Source organism: Astyanax mexicanus, chromosome 13 (genome assembly GCF_023375975.1).
Source record: "Astyanax mexicanus isolate ESR-SI-001 chromosome 13, AstMex3_surface, whole genome shotgun sequence".
Classification (NCBI taxonomy): domain Eukaryota; kingdom Metazoa; phylum Chordata; class Actinopteri; order Characiformes; family Acestrorhamphidae; genus Astyanax; species Astyanax mexicanus.
In genome coordinates this window covers 12,799,237-12,823,983 of record NC_064420.1, presented here as the reverse complement: position 1 = coordinate 12,823,983, position 24,747 = coordinate 12,799,237, and the positions used below count along the sequence as shown (strand labels likewise).

The window sequence follows — 24,747 nt, the reverse complement described above, 5'->3', positions numbered from 1 at the left end:
ATTTGTAATACAGTGCTGATTCACTCTTTGCTTAACTGTTAAATAAAGTTAATACAGAGTGCAATATACTACGTTCATCCATCGCCATTGACACTTGTAATGTACATATAACGTGGTGACTGATGCATGAAACCATTATGCACTAGTATTTAGTCCTGACTCACCACAGACCATTATATCACTACTACCCATGGTGCTGTCCACTCTGGGTGATAATGCCTTCTATAACGTATTCCTAGTACTGATATGACACTGTGGATTGAGTAAAGTTAAACAAATGCCCACAACTCAGGAAATGGGATGTTCCATCCATCTGGTACCCACCATCAGGCATTCAGGGCACCAACTTCAATAATTCACATTGCCTTTACTGGGGTTTAAATAAGACCTTTAAAATTCTTAACCAGATTTTAACCTTCTGCAGCTGATCTGCCAAACTTGATTCTAATTTGAGCCATTTCAAATAGTAAATAACGTGTCAATTTTTACTCAAAAACGTCTGATTTGTATTACCGTATTTTTCGGGCTATAAGGCGCACTTAAAATACTTATTTTTTCCCCAAAATCGTCATTGCGCCTTATAATGCAGTGCGCCTTGTGTATGGATTTTGCTTGTGTTTACTGACCTCGATTTTTATGTGGTACACGGCGCTCTGTTGTGCAGAATTCCTCACCCACGCCAGAAAAAGATCCCCCTCTTGGGCTAGCGCGCGGTTACCTTTGACTGCCGTACTGCCTCTCGGCTGTGGCTCAGGGTAGCTAGTTTCCACTGTAGCTCCGTGGCCAGAACAAGGTGCCGGTAAACTTTCCTTTCCACCCGTTCTGGGGTAATAGCACAAACTGTTTCTTTTTAGCGCCCACTTCTAAGTAAAGTTAACCTCTTAACACGCGCTGGCCCACCGGCGGGCCAGAAATATTTAATATTTCATAACTGGCTGTGTTTCTGAATAGTTATGAACAGTTACAGGTTCAATATAGACATCCAATATACCATTTTAAAGCTTAGAATCTCTGCTTTTGAGCTATTTAGCCTATTTAGCGGAATATCCTTTCAGAAAATAAACATTTAGGGCGAAATATGCCTTGGTTATGATTTTAATAATTCATAACTCTCATATTTGCGTTTATCGTTCGTCCATATTTCATCGAATGCGGTCATGTCATACACCATTCGAACCGTCTGGCTCTCCGGATTCCAGAACTGTGCTTTTACTGTAGGATGTATGTTTCATGAATTAGAGCTGCGTCAGAGCGCATGTTTCCAGTAATAAAAGGCTCTCCTTTTGTCCTGGGGTAACCTCCGGTCACTGCCGCCACCCCCCGAACACACACCCGCGCTCAGCCACAGGTCCTACCTTCAAAACGCGTCCAGACTAAAGAGAATCCATCAATCCAGTCTCCTGTAATCCACAGTTATATCCAAACAGCGCTGGAAATCACTTCATCCAGAAATGAAACTTATCCAATCTTTATCTCTGTTTTAAAACCGTTTTATTCACCGAATTCGGCACAACACGCTATTATAGTCAGAAGCCTCGCGGAGTAATGCGGTACTTGCTGTGCTTCAACATAATATTATGGTCTGTCGGAGCGTTGCGGCTACCGTTGTCAGGAGCGTCGCGGAGTAATACGTACTTGCTGTGCTTGTTGATTTATTGCTCAGAGATGTTGTTATTTTTCACAGATATTGTGAAGGATTTATTGCTCAGAGTTATTGTTACTGATATAAATAAAGTTTCATTTAGTGCGCCTTATAATCCAGTGCGCCTTGTGTATGGACTAACACTAAAAATAGACCGTTCACTCATCGTGCGCCTTATAATACGGTGCGCCTTATAGTCCGAAAAATACGGTAATTCCATTTTATATTGTTATAGTTACACAGTTCAAATGAAAATCCAAATCCTACTTAGCTGCACTTCCTCTTTTACTAGTGATGCCCCAACAACAGGAGGGTGAAGACTAACACGTCTCCTTCGACATATGTGAAGTCAGCCACCGCCTCTTTTCAAACTGCTGCGCTTAGAGGAAAACTCAGCTCACAGATGCCTGTGCTGACAGACATCACCTTGAGAGTTATGCTGGAAGAGAGCGCCATCTACACACCTAGAAAGAACACGGCCAATTGTGCTTTCTCAGGGCCTCAGCAACTGATGGCAAGCTGCATGACTGGATTCAAACAGCGATCTCCCAATCATAATGGCAGCGGATTAGTCTGCTGGACCAATCGAACCCCCGTGTCCTAATGTTTTGACATGCCTCTAGTTAATGTGAAAGGTTATATAAGACAGTGTGATCGACTCACCCTTTGCGCTGGTTGAACATGCGGTTGACTCTGTCCCATTCAGCGTTGAGCTGAGTCAGAGCATCACCTATCTGCACCACCTCCTGTCTAGAAGCATCCTGGATCACATCAGGCTGACGTTCATTTAACAGAGTCACCTGCTCCCCCAGACGCTCCAAACTATCCTTTATATTCTACAGACAAAAAATAGAGAGAAAGAGAGAGAGAAAGAGATGTAGTTCACCGTTTTTTAAAACTGCTCTGAAACTTGTGATCTGTTTTGAGAATCTATTACCTATAATTTCTTCATTACTCATCAAAAAAAGAGATCATTGGAACCACCACTATTAAAGCTACTATGTGCTGGACTGTATATTTTCATTTCTTCATTCCTCAACTCAGTTTTTACTGAGATCATTTAACCCAGTAAACCCTCTAATAATAAATAGTCCATTAATCACTAAAGTGTATTCCCTCTCACTTTCAGAGAGCACTTCACTGCAGTTCTGACCAGTTCTGAACACTAATCATATAAGAATGGGTTCAACTGTTCCTCCACAGTTCAAGAAATTCACACATTCATCCCAACTGGAGTCTAAATCAAAAAAAAAAAAAAAAACTGCAACATCCACAATGCAATATAGCAATCAGATATTCCCAGTGGAATGCTGAATCTGATCAAAAAGACAAAAGAAACAAGAATACACAGAGGCTGGCAAAAGTATTCATACCCCTTGAACCTTTACACATTATGTCACATTACAACCACAAGCTTAAATGTATTTTAATTAGATTTTAACACAAAGTAGCATATGCAGCTCTGGAAAAAATAAGAGACCACTTAATGATGATGTTTTACAAAATCGAAAACCTCTGGAATATAATCAAGAGGAAGATGGACGATCACAAGCCATAAAACCAAACTGAACTGCTTGATTTTTTGCACCAGGAGTGCAGGCATAAAATTATCCAAAAGCAGTGTGTAAGACTGGTGGAGGAGAACATGCCAAAAAACAGGGTTATTGCACTAAATATTGATTCCTGAACTCTTAAAACTTTATGAATATGAACTTGTTTTCTTTGCATTATTTGAGGTCTGAAAGCTCTGCATCTTTTTTGTTATTTCAGCCATTCCTCATTTTCTGCAAATAAATGCTTTAAATGACAATATTTTTATTTGGAATTTGGGAGAAATGTTGTGGGTAGTTTATAGAATAAAACAACAATGTTCATTTTACTCAAACATAAACCTATAAATAGCAAAATCAGAGAAACTGATTCAGAAACTGAAGTGGTTACTTAATTCTTTCCAGAGCAGTAGTTGTGAAGAGAAAAGAAAATGATACATGGTTTTCAAAATTTTAAACAAATAAAAACCTCCAAAGTGTGATGTGCAAAATTATTCAGCCCCCTGTGCTCTGAAACTCCTAAACATAATCAAGTGCAATCAATTGCTCTCAGAAGTCACTTAATTAGTTGTGTGCAATTTAGATACACCTGTACTGTAAATGCCTCAGTGGTCTGTTAGAGAACACTAGTGAACAAACAGCATCATGAAGAGTAAACCTGCTTATCACCCCAATTAATAAAGGTACTTAAATTCCGTACATTTTGGGATTTATGGCCCTCTTTGGTGAGAATGGGTAATTGCACCAAGCATGCGGAAGAATCATTTTAAACTGGGTGGGTGTGATGCGGTCTACTTTCAGAGCAGATGAATCCGATTCCAGGTTATGTTCAGTCAGAGAGAAATAGAGAGAGAGCCCATTTAGAAACTTCACTTCAACTACACACTTTATTTTTTACTATGAGTGAAAAAGGTACTGAGCTCTGAAATTCCCCTTCTGAAGTCTCCATTGCTCCACCAGACGCTTGTGTTCAGTAAAACTGAAACAGATCCTCTCTTAGAGGCTGAACATGTAACGTAAGTACGTAAAGATGCGTGACCTGGCCAGAAAAACGACCCGACACCCCAGTTTTTAGAAAGAATATATTAGGCTTAGCTGGGAAGGTCGTTCCAGCACACTGGGACCATTAAACACAATATTTTTATCCCTTTTCCACTCAGAACTTCTCCTGCTTTCAGCTTAGAAACAAAATAATACAGACGGTCACTTTATTATTAGCCAATTTTCTTAATGTTATGGAACATTTAACCATCTCATTCACAGGCTATATGTTGGGGGTGGGAAACTCTAGTGCTGGAGGGTCAGATTTTGACACAGTTTGGTGAGATTTGGCTGCTCAAACAAACCAGAGTCAACTCAGGGGTTAATTAGAAAGGGGTTAATATTTGTGTTTGAGCAGCAAACTCTTCAAATTGTCCTGGGTCCCTTAGTTTCTCACGCCTGTTGTATAACATTTTCCAATGGTGGAACAAACTACCTTCCACTACCAGATCAGGAGAATCTCTCACTATCTTTAAGAAACTCCTGAAGACAGAGCTCTTCAAAGAGCACTTACTCTCCTAACACCTCTAACTAACTACCTTCTACTACCAGATCAGGAGAATCTCTCACTATCTTTAATAAACTCCTGAAGACAGAGCTCTTCAAAGAGCACTTACTTTCCTAACACCTCTAACACACTAACTACTTCTAACCTCATTTCCTTCTTCCCCTTCCTTTCTTCCTCTACCCCACTATTTACTATTCACAAAAAAAATTTTGCCTTGAATTTCTATGTCTTTTATTGCTAATGCACATCATTATTTGGAAAAAAATCATGCACTAAATGTAATGTCATTTTATTGCCAATCTTCCAATCATCTATAAATGCAAGTTTAAAAGAAAGAAACCAAAAGAAAGCAAGGACAAACCAGTTATATATAAGATGCATCCAAAAATCAATAAGGTCCATTAGGAGATAACGGGGAAAATAGAGGAAAAAGAAGGTAACCAGTCATCTGTATGTTCTAAACACAGTTTTAAACTTGACACCACAAGCATGCATGAAGAGGCTGCAGACATACTAAGTACCCTCACTCGTGTACCCTCACATACCCTCAGTGTGTCCTCCTGGCTGGAGAAATCCTCATACAGTCCACTGCTGAGCTCAGAGGAGTTGAGCAGCAGCTCGTTGTCGGCCATAGCCAGCAGACCCTTGTTAACGTCCAGCAGATACGCAGATGGAGAGACAGACAGATTCCTATCTTCCAGAGGGAGGGAGGAAGCCAGAGAGTGGGAGGACGAGGAGGAGTCTAGGGTGACTTCTACAACGCGACGGGTCCTGAGGATGTGGATCTCCTATAAAAAAAAAAAAAAAAAAAGTAGAAGAGGAAAAGTGGCAGTTTGAGAGCTTTCCTTTTACAAAACTTGTTTACAAAAGTTCTCACAGCAATGTTCTTTCAGACATTCTTTGGCCTTCCCTTCCGTCCAACTGTGTCTCTCCCTACTGGACTGGATGTTTGTTTTGCTGTGTTCCAAACCCAACACACTTAAACCAACCTAACACAAAGGCTGTGTCCCAAACAGCACACAAATGCACTAATTAGTGCATCCAAATTGTGCACCAAAGTATTATAAACTTTACTAAATTAAAGAATGCACTTGTGTGAACTAATTACAGTTCATCGCCTTTTAAGCACTATTTAGCATGCGTGTGTGGTTTTGGATGTAATCTTAGTTAAGTGCTGAGTTTTATGATTAGCTGATTTATTGTTTTGATGTTTTTTTACAATGGGGTAATCAAAACTGTAAATTTTTACATAATATAGAGTCTGCGAGTGGGAATCTCAGTATATAATTAAATTTATGAAGGTTTGGTTTGTACTTTGTTTAATATAAAATCCGCGTGTGAGCTCGAATGAGCTTATATTCTTATCAAACATAGCAAAGTGAAAAAAAAAATACTTGATATTTTATATCAGTTTCACTCCCTTGAACACAAATGTTCGCATATTTGATATTAAGTCATAAATGTTGCTGTTTGTTGCTATTACGTGTGCCCTTTGACTTGCTTTACTTTGTAATACTTTGTTACCTTTGCTTAAATTTGTACTAAATCTTTATTTCTAACCCAATATTGTGGAGATGATTGTACAAAAACAGAACAGAAGTAAATATGGAAACCTTTGGTTTTGCAAAAACAATTTTGTCAGCCCTTTACATATGACAATGTGAATTTGGAGACACTTTAAGAAATGCTCCAAAATGTATTTATATTAAAACTTAAGTCTCAAAACATTTTTTTATTTTATTTTTATTTTTAAAGTTGGCATTTTAGAGATGAAACGTTTGTGTGCGATATAGGAGAGATATAAGAGTTTCTCCATTCTTGTATACTTGTACCCCAGAAAGTCATGAAATTCTGGATTCTGGATCGTTCTTTATCAAGGATCCCCCCATTAATGTATGTGTGTATTGCTGTATGTGTGTGTGTGAGTATACCCTGTAGCGGGTCTGCAGCAGCTGCAGTCTCAGACGTATCTCCTCTCGGTTCTCCTCAGGAACTGACAGCAGAACCTCCTCTCCTCTCCTCAGCATCTCCTCCACACGGGCCTTCTCCTCATCCAGCTGAAATCACACACACACACATTAAAGTGTGAGTATGGGTTAACATTCCTCTATGCTCGTCTTGTGTGTTATGTGCATGCATGTATTAAGTGTACCTTGTCATCATCAGGTACATGTGTGTGGTCCTGATGCTCCAGTGCACCGAGAGCTGCCTGTAGCTCCTCCTCAAACTCCTGCTGCTCAGAGAAGGAGACCGGAGCTGCTGATTTATTCAGTACCACCACCTCCTGCTGCAGCTGCTGCACGTCCACCTCACCCGGCTCCAGACCCACGGACCGCTGCACAGAACACAAACACACACTTACGGCTTTATTCACTCTACTCTAGACTCTACACTACAACACTACTGTCTAACAGATTCCACAAAATGAGACCATGAAGGGCCAAACATAGGTAACCTATAGGTAATCTATGCGAGACCTATGTGTGTTCACAGTACCTGGGCGGTTTTGATGTGCTGCGCCACCTTGTGGAAGTTGCGGTTGAGGTCGGCCAGTTTGGGCTCCACCAGCTCTCTGCAGGCAGGCCCCCTGCTGGTCATCAGGATCACCGCCTGATCACGAGCACCATCCACCCTCACGCTCATCGCCTCCAACTCACTCAGCAAAGCCTGGAGGGAGAGAGAGAGAGATAGTACCGTATTTTTCACACTATAAGACGCGCTTAAAATCCTTTAATTTTGGATATGGATTCTGGAGAAATTTGGGAATCTAAGCTTACTTAACTCAGCTAACTAAGTTAAGTAAAGCAAATCTAAGTAAACAAAACTGTAATAAAAAAAAAGACGAGAGCTGGATATTAATATACTCAGATTTCTCTCCTGAAAACTGAGTAAAGCGCTTCTGTTTATTTACAGTAAGCTTAGATTCCCAAATTTCTCCACCACTGAGGCTGGAGCATTAGCATTAGTGGCTAACCACTTATGCCTCCTAACTGCCACACGACCTACACTGAGAAAACCCTGAGTGTTCCAGTAATATTAGTAATATTAGCTAGCGGCTAGTCCCACATAGCTTGTTTTAACATAATAAATTTGCAGGCTACAGAACGATAACACTCACCTCTGAACCTTTAAAGAGAGAGCATGGTTAGGGGGTAATGCTAATGCTGCTCCAGAAGTGCATGCCAGGGTTAGCAGCAGGCTACAGATCAATAATACTCACTCCTGAACGTTTAAAGAGCTAGCGTGGTTAGGGGGTAATGCTAATGCTGCTCCAGAAGTGCATGTCAGGGTTAGCAGCAGACTACAGGCCAGTAATACTCTGAACCTCTGAACAGGGAAATAGCGGTTAGCAGCTAATGCTAATGCTACTCCAGCCCTAGTACTAGTAGTAGTCCCGGTCTCATTACATTATTCATACTGTTTTAATTTTACTTTACAATTTTTTACTATCAGATTATAATTAAAATTATTTGATGAGTCTAACCTTCACCACCGTCTCTCTCTCCGCTGCAGGAAGTTTCTCGGTCTCGTCTAGACGGATCTCAGTCTGGTAGACCCACGTACTGATATGGGCCAAGTTCTCATCAAACATCTCCACTTCACTCTGATGATTCTGCAACACACACACACACACACACAACTATCAATGGAGTTCTGTAAAATAATTTAGAAGATTCATACTGAATTCATCCAATATGACTACACAGATATTACTGTCAGTTAATGATCAAATATATTTCATATTTATACTGGATTAAAACTTTCACAATCACAACAGACTGCACAAACACCGTATTACCGTATTGTTTGCACTTTTAAGGCGCACATTCAGTGAACGTCTTTTTTCTGGTCTATTTTCATATATTAGGCGCATCGGATTATAAGGTGTAGTAAGAATGCATATTTGAAGTGAAATAAGCGTCGCCATGTTTCCCTTTTAATTCAGCAGGTCTCGCTGATGGGGGCAAAAAAAAAAAACTTTTTCTTTCAAAGTCAAACAAGTGCTGGATATTAATCTACACAATTTTCCCTCATGAAAACTGTTTATTTGGGTGACTAGAAAGCCTCGGTTAATAAATGCCACCCAATAGCAGTTACATTCTGGTAAGGTAAAGTAGAGCAGTTTGTGGCTAATGCTAATGCTGCTGAACCCAGCCTTGGTGCAGGAGAAACTTCAATGAAACTCCTGTATAACGCTGTACCTCAGTGGAGTGGCTTTACTGCTCCTTACAACCTGACAGGCAGAAGACTACATACTATATAATTCAAACTGGATTAGAAATAACTCTACAACTGTTAATGTAAAGCAAACTCTAATGTGCTCAAATTCATACTGGGTCCAAATGTCAGTCTTATCGGAGCTCATCTTAAAAAGCACATAACACAGGTAACATGTACTCAAACACACACCAGCACAGCACTGAGCCAGTCCTCTGTGAGAGTTCGCACTCGTTCCCATCCCTCGTTCAGAACGAAGAGCTGGTCCTCCAGCTGCGACTCGCTGCCCTCCACCAGAGCCTGCAGGGCGCCGCTGTTCTCCATCACTTTAGACAGATCTGCTTTCTTGCTGTCACTTTCCTTTAATAAGCCCTACAGAAAACAAACAACAAAAAAAACAGTTTATAATGGAACATGGAATTTATATATACAGGGGTCGGACAATGAAACTGAAACACCTGGTTTTAGACCACAATAATTTATTGTGGTGACAGACAGTTCTGGTGGAAACAGGAGAGTTGAGGTGCACATTGAATTCTGCCGTGATTTGATCAGCCGTGGTTTTATGTTTTTTTGGATAAAATCCGGGTTAGCACCTGAACATCCCTTTCAGACAGCTTCCTCTTGCGTCCACAGTTAATCCTGTTGGATATGGTTGGTCCTTCTTGGTGGTATGCTGACATTACCCTGGATACCGTGGCTCTTGATACATCATTTACATACATTTTTTTTTTTTTTTTTTTTTTTTTTTTAAACCATAAGTTTAAATTTCTAATTAGATAATGTAGTAAGAACCCTGTTGTCCCACAGTACACCCTCACTCACATTTGTCCAGGCTATCTCTGCGTCTATATCAGCAGGCATGTCCCCAGTGTTGATCTTCTGCTCCAGCTGTGTTTGAGTGGAGTTCATCCAGACCTGCAGGGCGGCGCTGTCTTTGTGCAGTTTCTGAGACAGAGCAAGAGCCTTCTCCAGCTCCTGTTTACCCTCAGTTACCTAAAACACACACAACATTACACAAGTTACGACCTCACATAGATCCCTTACGTATACTGGGCACACTTCCCACACTGCCAAAAGTACAAATTGGTCTTTATATAATATTCTAATTTTCTGAGACACTGATTTTTTGTTTTACATTGGCTGTAAGCCATAATCATCAATTATCAGATCATCTATATATAATATAATTGAAATGAAAAAGTTACATTTACATTGCTTTATTTAATGTAAATTCAAATTTACATTAAAATTTGTTGGTGTGTGTGTGTGTCTGTGTGTGTACCTGTGCTCCCAGTTCGTTGTACAGCAGTTTCAGGGCAGTTAGCTGTTCGTCCATGCTTTTCGGGTTCTCCGTCTGCTGCTTCTGTACGATCTGTCGGCCGGTTTTGATCACTGTCTCCACCTCCAGCTTCACTTCACTCAGCATCTTATACAGCTTCTACACTCACACAAAGCAGAGGCAAAATATGTCATGTGTTGTGTTTTGCACCGTAGCACCAACTAATCACATGAGGTACCACAGCAACCACTTAAAAACATCTAAGCAACCAGCTGCTATACCATAGCAAATGCTTAACTCCAAGAAATCATTGAGCAGCCCAATAGCAACCACTACGTAACCCCATACTAACCACCTAGTAACACCATAGCAACCACTAAGCAACCTTCACCTGCGACACCAGAGCAAACTCCTTCACCACTACAGTAAACTCCTATAAACATCGATGTAACCACCTGAGATACCAAAGCAAGAGCCTAAAAAACACCTAGCAACCAATAAGCAGTTACTATTACAGGTAGAAATTATCTAAATAAATATTTTGAAAATATATAAAGCTCTGGCAAAAAATAGACCACTTTTTTATTTTTTTTATTTTACCAAATTGAAAACCTCTGAAATATAATCAAGAGGAAGATGGATGATCACAAGCCATCACAACCAAGCTGAACTGCTTGAATTTCTGCACCTTTAGTGGCATAAAGTTATCCAAAAGCAGTGTGTAAGACTGGTGGAGGAGGACATGCCAAGCTGCGTGAAAACTGTGATTAAAAACAGGGTAATTCCACCAAATATTGATTGACTCTTCAATCTTTATAAATATGAAATTGTTTACTTTGCATTATTTGAGGTCTGAAAGCTCTGCATCTTCTTTGTTATTTCAGTCATTTCTCATTTTCTGCAAATAAACACTTTTAAATGACGATATTTTTATTTGTAATTTGGGATAAATGTTGTCAAAATGTTTACATAAATATGAACCTATAAATAGGAAAATTAGAGAAACTGATTCAGAAACTGAAGCAGTTTAATTTTTTCCAGAGCTGTATACACAATGTAAACACAGCTCCACTTTTTGTGGTACATTCAGGCAGCGAATTGGGTTCATTTGTCCTGTAATTGATTATACTGCTTTTTCTTATATGCCAGAGGTCCAGATTCATTATCTCCCTTTAAGGCTCTTTCACAGCCTCCATTTGTATTCATTTCTGTGTGTTGTTTCTTATAATAAAGTCATAAATGCCCTAAAAATACTGTGAAAATAATCACGGTTAGTTTAAATTATTGTGATTAAGCAATGTAATAATATTGACAGGTCTAGTAACAGTCTAGTCTGGATTGCTTATGAGAGAGTGTGTGTTCTCACCATGCAGCCAGAGAGATGAGTCTGGATCTCCTCAGGCTGTGTGTCAGTGAGGTCCAGCACGTGCAGCTCGGCCCGGGCGTTCTCCAGAACTCTCTTACAGTCCAGCATTCGCTGCTCAAAGTTGGCGGGCTTCTGGAACAGCTGGAACTTGGTGTTGATCTCCCGCAGCTTCCTCTACACAGTGACGAGAAGAGCATCAGAATTTAAATGACAGAGTCAGTGTTTGATGATTATTGATCATAAGCTTGAGTTAGTTTCAAGCCTTATTTAGAATAAAGTAGATTATATGAACCCTGTGGTGATAATGCATTTATAAGGGCATACATAATACCTTATAATCACTGTCATTAGCTTGCTCTTGTACTTATACTTACAGAGACACATTCAGTTTCTTTGATTTTACCAAATTAAAAACCTCTGGAATATAATCAAGAGGAAGATGGATGATCACAAGCCATCAAACCACCAAGCTGAACTGCTTAAATTTTTGCAACAGGAGTGTCATAAAGTGATCCAAAATCAGTGTGTAAAACTGGCGGAGCAGAACATGATGCTGAACAAAATGCACGGAAACTGTGATTAAAAACGAGGGTTATTCCACCAAATATTGATTTCTGAACTCTTAAAAACGAAAAAAACTTTTGTATTATTTGACTTTTGAAAGCTCTACATCTTTTTGGCATTTTGGCATTTTTTTTTTTTTTTCTGCAAATAAATGCCCTAAATGAGGACATTTTTATTTGGTATTTGGGAGAAATGTTGTCCGCAGTTTATAGAATAAAACAACAATGTTCATTTTACTCAAACATAAACCTATAAATAGCAAAATCAGAGAAACTGATTTAGAAACTGAAGTGGTCTCTTTTTATTTTGAAATACAGTGATTTTGGCCGATTCTGCCATCAGGCTTACATAGGCATACATGTCATAGCACTGCCCATGCAAAGAAATTATTTTTTTTTTATTTTTTACTTGTACTTAAAGTGTCAAAAATAGCATGTTAAAGCATGCATTACTAAGTGTCTTTTATAAAATAATTATTTAGATATTTACAATGTTCTTATGAACCAACATCATAAGGACATTATAAAACCTCACCGTATAGAGTATTTGTAGCATATTCATGTTTTATATTGTGTTGTGTATGTCGCTATAAGCAGTTATTAGATATTATACAAAGTCACCAGAAAGTATTACGTACTGTATGCCATATTATGCCCTAAAACGCATAAACAGTGCATTATGAATACAGGATTCACAGAAACATAACTCAACCCCTCCAGCAGTTGTACTACAGCTATTATATTTGAAGTTTTAACATGACTGTAGATTCCTGTATCATGAGGTACTGCTGAGCAGATGCCAGCTCCCCTCAGACAGCAGGGGAAGCAGCTACGCTCCACGGCTGGCTCTTCATGTTGAATCAGCACAGATGAAACACTGCCTGCAGCCCTGAACAGATTATAGCTCACACCACACTGACAAGGAATGCTAATAACCCCAGACTAATTATGGTTGATGTCAGGGTGCTGTGTAATGGGCCCTACAGGGGGTGAAATGATAGCTATGCAAATTTACACACTGAAAGGTAACACAGCAGAGTTAGAAAAGGCCGGGAGTGTGCTTTAAAACTCTACTGTAGAAACATCAGACAAAAATATTCACATTATGAGCAACTGTTCAGGATGAGCTTCTGAAAAAAACATCAAAGTAGAATAATAATAAAAAAAAAAAAACAGGTATTTCAATTAGCTTTTAAACTACGCAGGTTAAATGAGGTCACAAAATAACTTTACATGGCTAATATTTATTATTTTCCTCAAAAAAAGGTCTAATATTGGATTAGACAGGCTTAAAATTAATCACGTTATCATTTATGATCTTAGCAGTCGTTACGACAAAAACTGAGGCAACAGGGATCGGCTGCTAACTTTTGTCCCCCCCAACTTAAATCCAGCATAAGTGTTGCAATGGGTGTGATACAGCAGACAATTCTCTAAAATGTGAAGAACACTGGTGAAGATGGTACATTATCTGACCTGCAGTTGATCCAGCATGGTGCCACCACGTGCTGGTTTTCCTTCAGGAGCTGCTGCAGGAACACTGGCCACGTTTCTTTTCCGCAGATCCTCGAAAGAGGCCTCATGAGCTGTAATCTCAGCCTGGATGGCCTGGAGGACAGGAGGTAGAAGTTAAAGGCCAGGACTACAAGGTTAAGTGTAAGTGGGTTACTTTCAAATGCTGACAGCAGAGCTGTGTGTGTGTGTGTGTGTGTGTGTGTATATGTGTGTGTGTGTACCTGAGCTTCCTCGGGCAGCTGAAAGGCATCGATGCGGTCAGTAAGGTAGGAGGTCAGTGTTTGGTCGAGCTGAGTGAGGGATTCCTGCAGTCCCTGTAACGCTGATTCATTCTCCCTCAGAGCAGCCAGCTTCTGCTCCAGAGCCATCTGACGTGCCACGGCCTATAACACACGCACACGCCCGAATTATTACAATCTGCACAATCTGATTAACATTAATTTAAAGAAAAAATATGCTGTGTATTGGACTTCGGTTGCAGTGAAACACAACAACAAATACAAACTAGGGCTGCACGATAAATCGATTAAGCATAGTCATCGCAAGGTGTGCATGCGCAATAATCACATTGCAGGAAATGCGATGTCACATAAGGCAATCAAACACTTCATGTTGCAAAATTTTGATTCTTGACACAAGAAGTAGATACACAGCGCTGTCTCTGTGTCTGTGTAAGTGACCAGCTGCTGCTGCCTGAGAAGCACAAGGGGGTGCACGAGGGGTTTGGAGCCACTGGGCAGGAGTAAACATGAGGAAACCGCATCCACATGGTTGGGCACGTGCTTGTGAATGGACGTGTTAAAAAACCTTTTTAAAAGCCATTTAAATGCTTAATTAAAGGGCCGATTACTGTTGTTTTACGGTTTTCTGGGGTTTTGAGTGCTCGGCACTGACTCAGCTCCTGAATGATCCGGACGCAAGACAGAGCATGGGTGGGTGGGGGAGGGGCTGGTGATGTCATGGGTCCAGCATTGTTTAATATTGCGATATATATATAGTTGAAAAAAAGAACATTTGCATTGTAAAATTTTTCCAATATCGTACAGCCCTAGTACAAACCTTTGTCGAATGGCTCACCTCCTTTCACCCTCAGCATTTCTAAATTCAACACTTTTAGCTGATGCTCCCAACAGGCTTACAATGTTAGAGAAAAGGGGCATAGCTTTGCCCATGCAAAGAAATCACTATTTTCACAACATTATCAAGCTCAAAGTAGCTCCACACTTCATTGGTTGAATTCTGAGGACCCTGACATTTAAAACAAGGCACTAAGAGCTTTGAAAGAGCACCGGTCATTTAATTAAAAAAAATGCTTATACAGTTTATACTTGAATAAGTTCTCTGGCCGCCACCATCTTGAAGTCACGACTGACGAGCACAAACAAATAGATTGAAAGTGGGTAACAGCTTGCAAAATGTATTCAGTGGAAATGACATGAATTCCAGTTGTTGCTGAAAATATTTCTATAATATTCATGCATTTCCACAGAATTAATTTTGCAATCTGTTCCCCTAATCTACCTATTTATTTGTGGTACTCTATGCCCCTATCACTAGCACTGTAATTCTGAATGCTGAGAGAAAATGGAAGTGGAATATGTAACAAAAGTTAATAATTGTCATGTTTCACTACAACCCAAGTCAATATCAAAACACATTTTTCATTTAAATCCTAATTACTATAATTTAAAAGTCATTACTGACACACTGCAAAAAATACTTACACTGTAGATTCACATTGTATTAAAATCACTCAATTATTAATTCTAGACAAGCACAACAGGTTAATGCTGAATGAAAATCACTTAATTATTACACACATTACATCAAATGGCGTAAATAGTTTGGCCTCTCACTTATCCCAGAGTAACCAAATGGTATCAATGAAAATCTGTTATAAGGATATGTGATTTATTGTTGTAGCTTATATTTTTTTCTCTTTACTTGATTGTTGTCTCTGCTTGATTAAATAATATCTTATATATATATATATATATATATATATATATATATATATATATATTTACCTGTTCTTAAATACTGCTGAATATCTCTTTAAAACCCAATAAAAACACTACACACAATACACATTCTTATGGATTCAAATTCTTACACAATATGATTTTCTATGGTAGTTTACTCATCCTGGGGTCATTAAGAGAGGGTTACACATACTAACTTCTAAATTATGTAAAATATGTAAAAGACAAAAGGTTCCAGTGAGCACTGGCCTTTCTGGGTTCTACTGACACCATAAACACACAGACACGCACACAGACACGCACACAGACACGCACACAGACACGCACACAGACACGCACACAGACACGCACACAGACACGCACACAGACACGCACACAGACACGCACACAGACACAGACACACACACAGACACACACACAGACACACACACAGACACACACACAGACACACACACAGACACACACACACACAGACACACACACCTGTTGGCTGAGCTCATCATAGCGAGAGTTAAAGTTTTCCAGTTTTTCACTGATGAGCTCGTCCAGAATCCCACCGTCAATCAAAGTCTGACCAAGTTCTCTGATCTGAGTCCTGTTATCACCCGGGTGACGCAGAACAGACTCTAGAGACTGCAAGAGAAAGAGAGAAAGAGAGAGAGAAATAGAAAGATTAAATATGAAAATTCATTACTTCATGTAGGTTTGGGCATTATAACGGTAGCACTGTTTACTGCAGTATCAAAAAAATATGATTTATTTTTTTCTCCAAATGATCATTATATTATCAAATAAGCACATTCATTTGCATGCACTTAAGATGCCCACAAGGTGGGGGCGCTGTGGAATCTAATGGATTGGTAAGGTCTCTTTGTGAAAACAGTTGGGTGGATAAATCATTAAATAAATAAATAAATCGTTTAAACGTGTGTGTCAATTAAATCTATTAAATAGAAAAAGGCCCCTACTGAGGTGTTTAGCATGTTAGCTAATCACATTTAACCTTACTGTCAGTCCAACATCAGTCGCTCGGCTTCTCTTTCTCAGAAACAAGTTTTTATCCTTAATTTTAATTGCAGCTCTCTGTCTTGCCAACAGCAGTAGCTTGCTAAGCTAATGCTAACCAGCTTCTCACTCCTGGCTCAAAAACATCTGTAATGATCAGACTGATCATTTAAGATTTATTAAATTAATTCATTGTTCACTTAGTCTGTGACCCTGTGACTGAACCATAACCATTATTTATTGAGACGGTATGCCAGTATAAAAAAAATTGGATACTGTCCAACCCAAACCTCATGTGTCTCATACTGTAGATCAATCAATCCCAACACTTGTGGTCCCACTTTGTAGGACTGGGAGTTCTCATTTAAGCTGGCTTTATTACCCCAAAACATCTCCCTGTTGCTAATTAGCCAATCAGCTGGGTCAGGTCTGTTAGAAGCAGTGTAAACACTAGTGAATAGGCCAAGGGGGTTTCAGGATCAAGATCAGGAAGCACTGCTGTAGATGAACAGTTTAAAGGTACATTCTGTAGGAAAGGAGAGCGAGTGTGTGAAATAGCTGCAGCAATCCAATTTCAAAACACCACAGAGAGTTGTCTGCCCTGCCCACCCCTCCCCAGACTCAAAGCTCACTCGGGTTGCCAAGTTGAGGAGACATCTATACAATCTACACAACCTAGAGCAAGACTAGTTCAGTAACTTCTACTATGGCAAACAACGACGAGTCATTCTCTGTAATTTAGTCAGCTAATAAATATGTTTGGAGTGTTATTATTGTTGGTACATTTTAAACCGGCTCATGTGAACTTTATCAGTAGTTAGCTAACGTAGCTTTATGCACCACTAGCTGTGTTAGCCTAAGCCAAGCCTTTTATACTGCAAAAATACACACCCCAAAGCTGGAGATACTACTTTACAGGTCCTAGTAATAAACTGTTTAGACTGGGCAGAGAAACTTTCGAACTCACTGGTAACATTTACTCTTGTTTTATTCCTTTTTTGGTCACTAAATTTTTCTAAGACGTGCTAAGGCTTTTTAGGCTGTGTAGCAGCTAAGGTTTTAGCTGAACCAGCATGCTTAGTAGCTTCCATGCTGCAACACCACTCGCTCACTGTTGTGTATGGACAAACTCGGGGGTAAATTTTGTGTTGGGAAACGAGTAGCAGGCGAAGTCAGAAGACAAAACCAACACAGATACCCGGGATGGACTTCACAGTCCAAATAGGTTGACAAGAGCTGCCATTGCTTTCATTTAACATGTTTCCTTAATATTTCATGATACATCCTGATCATTTTATCATTTACTACTGAAAATATAATCTGTAATGGTCCTTCAAACCAGCATAATCTGATGTGTGTAAAGGTGGGTGATTTTGGTGTACCTCCAGTGCCTGGTTGACAGCTTCAGTGTTCTCCGGCAGGTTCTCCGCAGCCTGCAAGTTCTCCTCCAGACTGTTCAACCAGCCAGACTCCACATCTAGATACTGCAGAAGCTCAATCCAGCACGACCACACCTCCTGCACACACACACACACACACACACACACACACACACACACACACACACACACACACACACACACACACACACACACAAACACACACACAGACACACACATCAGCTGCTATTCTTCTACAAACACACAGAAACATCTAGAACTGTCAAACTGTATCATATCGTACCTCGAGTGTGTGGCACTTGCTCTTGAAGCGATCACACAGTTTGTGGTAGTTCTTCAGCACCTCAGTCAGCTCACCGCTCAGGTCCTGACCACCAGGGGGCGCTTTACTCATTAACACATTAATACTGTCCTTCAAAATCTTCACTCGCACCTCCTTCTGTAGCACATCCTCTTTAGCCCTCTATAATAAAACCAAAATAAACAGATGTAAAGAGGTAAATCACCTGTAGACAAACATTTTTCATGCCATTCTGACACCCAAACATATACAAGATGTTGGTCATTAAAATGCATTAGAAAGGGCTGCATGACTTTGTGATGTATTATTAACATTGTCTGCAATATGTATTTCAATATTGCAATATATCATTAAAATATCAAATGTACTGGGCATATTTAAACTGAAGGATGTACGATATATTGAACATATTGAAGCATCATGATTTTTTTTTTAGTTTTGCAATACTGTAACAATTTTTAAAACACATGTGTTTTGGACTCTAATATTTGTTCCTCCCTGTTCCTCCACTGTGTATAAAGACAGTTACAATTGGAATTGTATATATGTCTTTTATATTTATATAGCTAGTTCTTTATATTTATTTAGATTTAGAAGCTCCTGTATTTGTCTCCCATTATTGCTGTTAAAGCTATTTCGAAGTTCAGTGCTTAAAACAATAAATATATGTTCAAAAACTATGTGTACTGAGTGGTCATTATGCATTTTTTTATAGTTAGTTTAAAGTAGTAACAGCCATTTTATTTTTTTTTTTTTGAGCCAATGTAAAATAATCAGTCACTTTAATATTAAAAAAATAGTTGCATTAAGGTCAAGATTTCGCATTAAATTAAATTGACTATTTGTGTTGCATTAATAAAGACAATATATTTTTTTTTTATTCGTGACAATTAAAAATAATTGAATTGTTCCAATCTAAAACAATAGCTTGCACAGAGTAAAAAGTGAATAAATTTTTTAATCCATTTTTTTATATATTGAGCCAATAACAAATTTTGTGTGATCGATTAGTTTATTTTTATTACATTTAACCAGTGCTTAATTTTTTTACAGTGTAGTTTTAAAATTTTAATAATTAGTTAACATGTACATATTGGTGGTAGACAGTGATTCATTTTGTGTTGGTTTAAACCCCGCCCACCAGATAGCAGAGCTGTACTCTGCTGTCAGATCCCAATGTTCTGATTGGATAAACACACGCAGGCTTGGGAATGACTGGTTACAGGTTTGATCCCCATGACCAGCAGCAGGAAGTGGGTGCAGTAGGAGTGAAGGAACAGTGTTTTCTCCTCTGTAAACCTTTAAGGCTGAGATATCTTTAAACAAGGCATCTCTCAAGCTCTAACCCCGAAACCCTGAGTGATGCTGCCCTCCCCCCGTCAGTGTTTTCATACCTTCATCTCTTGCAGAGCCTCCTCCAGTTCCTCCGGGCTCTTGTACTCAAAATCTCTCATGAGGAACTCCTCATCCACCTGCGTCATCCACTCTCGCATCTCCACCAGGTCCTTCCTCAGGTTCAGCGCTCTCTCCTGACTTTCACTCACCTGCTCCTGCTGCTTCAGCAACTGCTCAACCAAGTTTCAGAGAGGTAAAAGAACGGTCATGTGACATTTTGCAGATTTTCTGAACAGTAGAAAAATCCAAAAATACTCTTTTTTCATGCATTCTAAGGATTTCTCCATGGTTTCTCAAAAACATGCAAAATCATGCAAATATGGTGTAACTGCATGATCACAGTGTCTATTCTCAGCAGATCCACTGATGGCATCAGTGATTGACAGATGGACAGAAATGAAAGTACTGCAGTGACAGGCCATGCTCTTCCTCACCTCTTTGCTGAGCGTCTCCCAACGTTTCTGTCTCCCATCGAGCTCCTCCTGCCCCCACGTGGCCAGTCCTGATACTGCACTCTGCTGCACCGCTGCAACGTTTTCTCCCATTTGTTTCAAAGAAGACTCCACCGTCTCCATCTCTCCCATACATTCCTATGAAGATGGAGAGAAGATAAAATATGTACAGTCATATATAAACTTACCTAATGCCTGAAGATGTTTTTTTTTAGTTTAGCACTGGTGTTATAAGAAAAGAACTGGTAATGGAAGCAATATGATACCCAAACAATAAGCAATGTTCAATTAATTAATTCATTAATAATTAAGCTTAACCTCTTAACGCGCCAGGGGTGGGCAATTCATTTTCCCAAAGGGCCTCATGAGACATTGCAACGGTTTTAGAGGGCCGAACTAATATACTTATTTCAGTTCTGCACAATACATATATATATATATATATATATACACAGTAGGCCTATACAGCATTTATAATAACTCTTTCATTTACAGTTGTTTATAAAAAAAAAATATTCATTAACGTGATTCATTAACGTGGTGGTTCAGTTTAGAAATCCATATATATTTTCATTGTTTTAACATTGATTTAACTTAATAAAAAACTGTAAATGAAACACTACAGCAATGCAATGAAAATGTAACTTTATACAAAAAAAAAAAAAAACGCAATAAATGCATTTGCATGTTTGTTTTGCCTCAGTTCTAGCCTGTTTTGGGTTTGGATAAGTGCAAAGTCAGACTGAATATCTGAAAAAGTGTGGAAACGTGAAGAACAGCACACCATTGTTAAATATGTTTTATAAACAACTGAATATAGATTTTGTACAGATAGTTTGGTAACCCATTACTCTAAAAGGATACAGTAATATCACTTGCAACACAGATCTGGAATACATGAGAAAGAGATCCTTAAGAATTTTTCAGTATTATTACTGGAAACATACATAATGAACACAATTAAGACTGTTACACAATGTTCAGCGGTTATGATTTAATAATCATTCGATTTGCTTATTTTATAGGACATTATATTTAGTTTATAGAACTTTATAGGATGTTTATAGAAACATTTCTAAAATGTTACACTGTTCTACAGATAGGTAGTTGTGTTTCTGTTGTATATTGGATTATTAAAACTGGAAAATTATGATTTATTTTTAGCTATAAAATTAGTTTCTGTTCCATTTTCAGCCTCTGCTCCTCCGCTGTCCATGCAGCACTCGTAATACACTGTTTAGACATGCATGCTAGTTTTTGTTGTGACAGATTTATTTTTTCCATTTAATTTACCAAGAATCTCAGGCAAGCTGGTCAGATAGCCAGAGGGCCGGTTGTGGCCCGCGGGCTGAACAATGCCCAGGTCTGTCCTAAAGGGTATTTCTACTCTTTGAGCTTCAAATGTTTCTAGGAGTAATATAAAGAAAGAACCATGTTTGGAACAGAGATGATTGGGAGTGTGAAGAAATGGGTTTTTATACCTAAAAAAGGTTCTACATGTTCTGCATAGTCTTCCATGTATCTCTATTGTAAACAGGGTTCTTTATAGAAAGCTAGTACTTCTATGGCATTACTCAAATATACTGTTTCTTAGGTATGCAATTGTTTTTTGTATTATATCAAACTCTTCAGTTTAATACACCCATGTGAACCGGGATATGTCCCTACGCGTTTAGGAACTAAACAGGTTGAGTTTGCAACAGCCTCACTCAAACTCCAAATATATAATGTTGCCTTGCCATGAACACATCGACAACACCTCACAACAGACAACACATACAAGTATGGGTGCTCCTAAACCACACCTGAACTATCACTCATTAAACTTGACTATGAACAATCAACATACTGCTCATCTCATGATTTTGCTAAGTGTGTGGATCAGTTTGAGCACTGACCTTGTACTGGTTAAGTTCTTCCTGTAGCTTTCTGCTCTGGCTGAGTGATCCAGAGTCCCTGGATAAAAGCTCCTCCACAGCGTCCAGCCATCGAGTCACCTCCTGACTCTGGACCTGAATACAGTGAGAGCACATTAATACAGCAATCAACAAACACAAAAAAGGAGTTATTTATGACACTGCTGACAACAATCACATTGCAACTACATCAAGTTGTTTCTTTTTGATCACTAGATATGATTAGCTCTAAGCACATAGAAATGTAATTTTTTAGTTTTTTAGTTATTTTTAGCTAGCTAAAATCTGGACCCAGAGTAATTATGAAGTGTAAATATTCATAGTATGCACAGTAAAATAAAATATTTACTTTCTTTGTATGACCTGCATGTTTAGACCCCAAAGTGCTATCTTCTATTAATTTCTCATCAAGTCATAACAAACTTGATGTGTGGCATATAGACCTTTATGTGTTTTTTTTTTTTTAACAAAATATAACAAATAAATAAATAAACAATCAAAAAACAGCACGTTAGATGATGTTCATCATGTATACATCACACACATCATTCACCTGTGTATCCTTCATGCTACCCAGAATGCACTGGAGCATGCCAAGCTGGTCAGCTGCAGAGATGGAGAGCTGAGTCCAGCGCTGTAACTCAGCCGGATTGGATACAGTCTGCTGCTGCTGCTCTATTTCTGCACAGAGAACCTGCAGGACACAGGATAATACAAATCCACAGGTCAGGATATCCACTCAGAGTGCAGTACCACTGTCACACCAGCAGATGGCTGTATGGTATTATTATTATGCAACATCAAGCCTGGTCCTGGCAAAGAAACTGCCAAACACACACCGACTGAGATCATGAGGGAAAAAAAATGTGAAAGTGTGAAAAAGATAGCAAGCTTAAGAGAAACCAAGCTAACAAGAGAGCAAGAAAAAACGTAAGAGAAAAAGTGTGAGAGAGAGAATAAGTGGTAACAAACCAGAGAAAGTGAGAGAATATGTGAAAGAAAAAAAACATAAGAGAGAGAACAAATGACAACAAACAGAGTAAGAGAAATGTGAGAGAAAGTGTAAGAGAGAGAGAGAATAAGTGACTGTGGTAGTGTAAGGATCAGCGGTCAGGAAAAAAAAGACAAAAACAAAACAGAAGCACCAAAAACCAAAATTAAACAAAAAATGAAATATTCAATATATACACTATACACCATTTACACTGGCAGGACATCAAGGTGGGATAGCAGCTACGATCTTCTCTACACCTGAGCAACATTCTCAAAGTGCTCCTAATCCATCCATCTCCTATCAGCATAATGGCGCACTTCAGTGTGCTCACCTTCGCTTAAATACTCCTAGCCCTCCTCAGACTAAACCATTAGGTTTTTACTTTACAGACAGGTCGGCAAGACAACTGTTTAAACTGCTGTTTACATTATTTACATAATACTGAACACATGCATGCAATACTTTGGAGGTCCAGGTAAGCATATTATATCATGTTAAGGACACCATTGGTCTCAACCTAGACCTTAAGGATAAGGGAGAGGGTAAGCGAGAGAGCAGGAAAAAAGGGAACATAAGTCAAACAATACACTGGACATGATGGTAAACTGTCCTTTGTGCCAATAATGTACACATGAGATTTACCTTGAGATTAATAGTTTAACAGCTTCACAAACATTGAAAAATTTAATTTTAGGACACATCATCAGTAGTATGCCTTTGAATCAGGGGGTGTTTCGGCCTTTCAACACTAGACACCCTAATCAAAGGTGGCCGGCTACAGGATGATCAAGCCTGAGCCTGTGTCCAATGCCCAATTAAGAATATTGCCTTGACGTTTAAGTGGCATGGCCTATTGGGCTCAAGTTGGGGATGGGGAGGGGGGGATAGCGAGCAGGTTAAGTAGATGTTTTCTGTGCCCAACAAGGGTCTTTCAGCCGCTTCAGAGACCGATTTAATAGTCTGTCACAAAGTCTGGCCATGGATGCCTAGATCTTTTAACAGCCTGATAGTGGAAGTGGCCACGAATCCTCGGCATCCCACCTCCACCGGATAGATTTTTGAACTCCACCCTCTTTGTTGAGCGTCTGCTGCTAGTTCTGTGTAGCGCAGTTTCTTTCGCTCATAGGCCTCTTCTACTGCGTTCTCCCATGGGACCGTCAGTTCTATGATATAAACTGTCTTTAGAGAAGGGGACCAGAGTACCATGTCTGGTCTTAAGGTGGTAGCAGCAATTTCTGGTGGAAAAGATCATTTCTGGCCAATATCGACAAGCAACTTCCAGTCCTGAGCCATTGTTAGTTGTCCGGCTTCTGGTTTGCTAGGGGGATGGATTAGCCATGATGGACTTGGTTGCTTTCAGGGACAAGGCATTGGTGGTGTTCCTCTTGCCCTCAATAACTTCTGCCAGACTCTTGAGGACCTGGTTGTGCCTCCAGGTGTAGCGACCTTGTGTGAGGCTGGTCTTACAAGCAGTCAGGATGTGTTTCAAAAGAAAGATGGCGGCGCGCAGTAGTGCAGCGGCTACTCACGCTCCTAGCGAACACCCTTTTTTGAGCTGTTTTTCCGTCGGTTCTGAACCCAACTTCACGCACCCCACGCGTGTGAGTTATAGCAGGA

The 24,747-nt window shown here is 39.4% G+C and overlaps 1 protein-coding gene across 5 annotated transcripts in view; it reads right to left on the bottom strand.

Moving 5' to 3' along the window:
• Window positions 1–24,747, bottom strand: part of utrn (utrophin) — a 364,200-nt gene that overhangs the window by 238,196 nt on the left and 101,257 nt on the right. For all 5 annotated transcript variants that reach the window (XM_022677556.2, XM_022677560.2, XM_022677559.2 and 2 more), the window contains 19 exons: window positions 22,690–22,830; window positions 22,119–22,232; window positions 20,203–20,358; window positions 19,768–19,938; window positions 18,356–18,535; window positions 18,055–18,189; window positions 16,151–16,300; window positions 13,907–14,068; window positions 13,647–13,778; window positions 11,608–11,781; window positions 10,245–10,400; window positions 9,785–9,955; window positions 9,152–9,331; window positions 8,226–8,354; window positions 7,238–7,408; window positions 6,894–7,076; window positions 6,673–6,798; window positions 5,287–5,529; window positions 2,306–2,478 (listed from right to left, as the gene is read on the bottom strand). In XM_022677556.2, coding sequence (XP_022533277.2) covers window positions 2,306–2,478; window positions 5,287–5,529; window positions 6,673–6,798; window positions 6,894–7,076; window positions 7,238–7,408; window positions 8,226–8,354; window positions 9,152–9,331; window positions 9,785–9,955; window positions 10,245–10,400; window positions 11,608–11,781; window positions 13,647–13,778; window positions 13,907–14,068; window positions 16,151–16,300; window positions 18,055–18,189; window positions 18,356–18,535; window positions 19,768–19,938; window positions 20,203–20,358; window positions 22,119–22,232; window positions 22,690–22,830 — 3,047 coding nt within the window. The remainder of the gene's footprint in view (window positions 1–2,305; window positions 2,479–5,286; window positions 5,530–6,672; window positions 6,799–6,893; window positions 7,077–7,237; window positions 7,409–8,225; window positions 8,355–9,151; window positions 9,332–9,784; window positions 9,956–10,244; window positions 10,401–11,607; window positions 11,782–13,646; window positions 13,779–13,906; window positions 14,069–16,150; window positions 16,301–18,054; window positions 18,190–18,355; window positions 18,536–19,767; window positions 19,939–20,202; window positions 20,359–22,118; window positions 22,233–22,689; window positions 22,831–24,747) is intronic.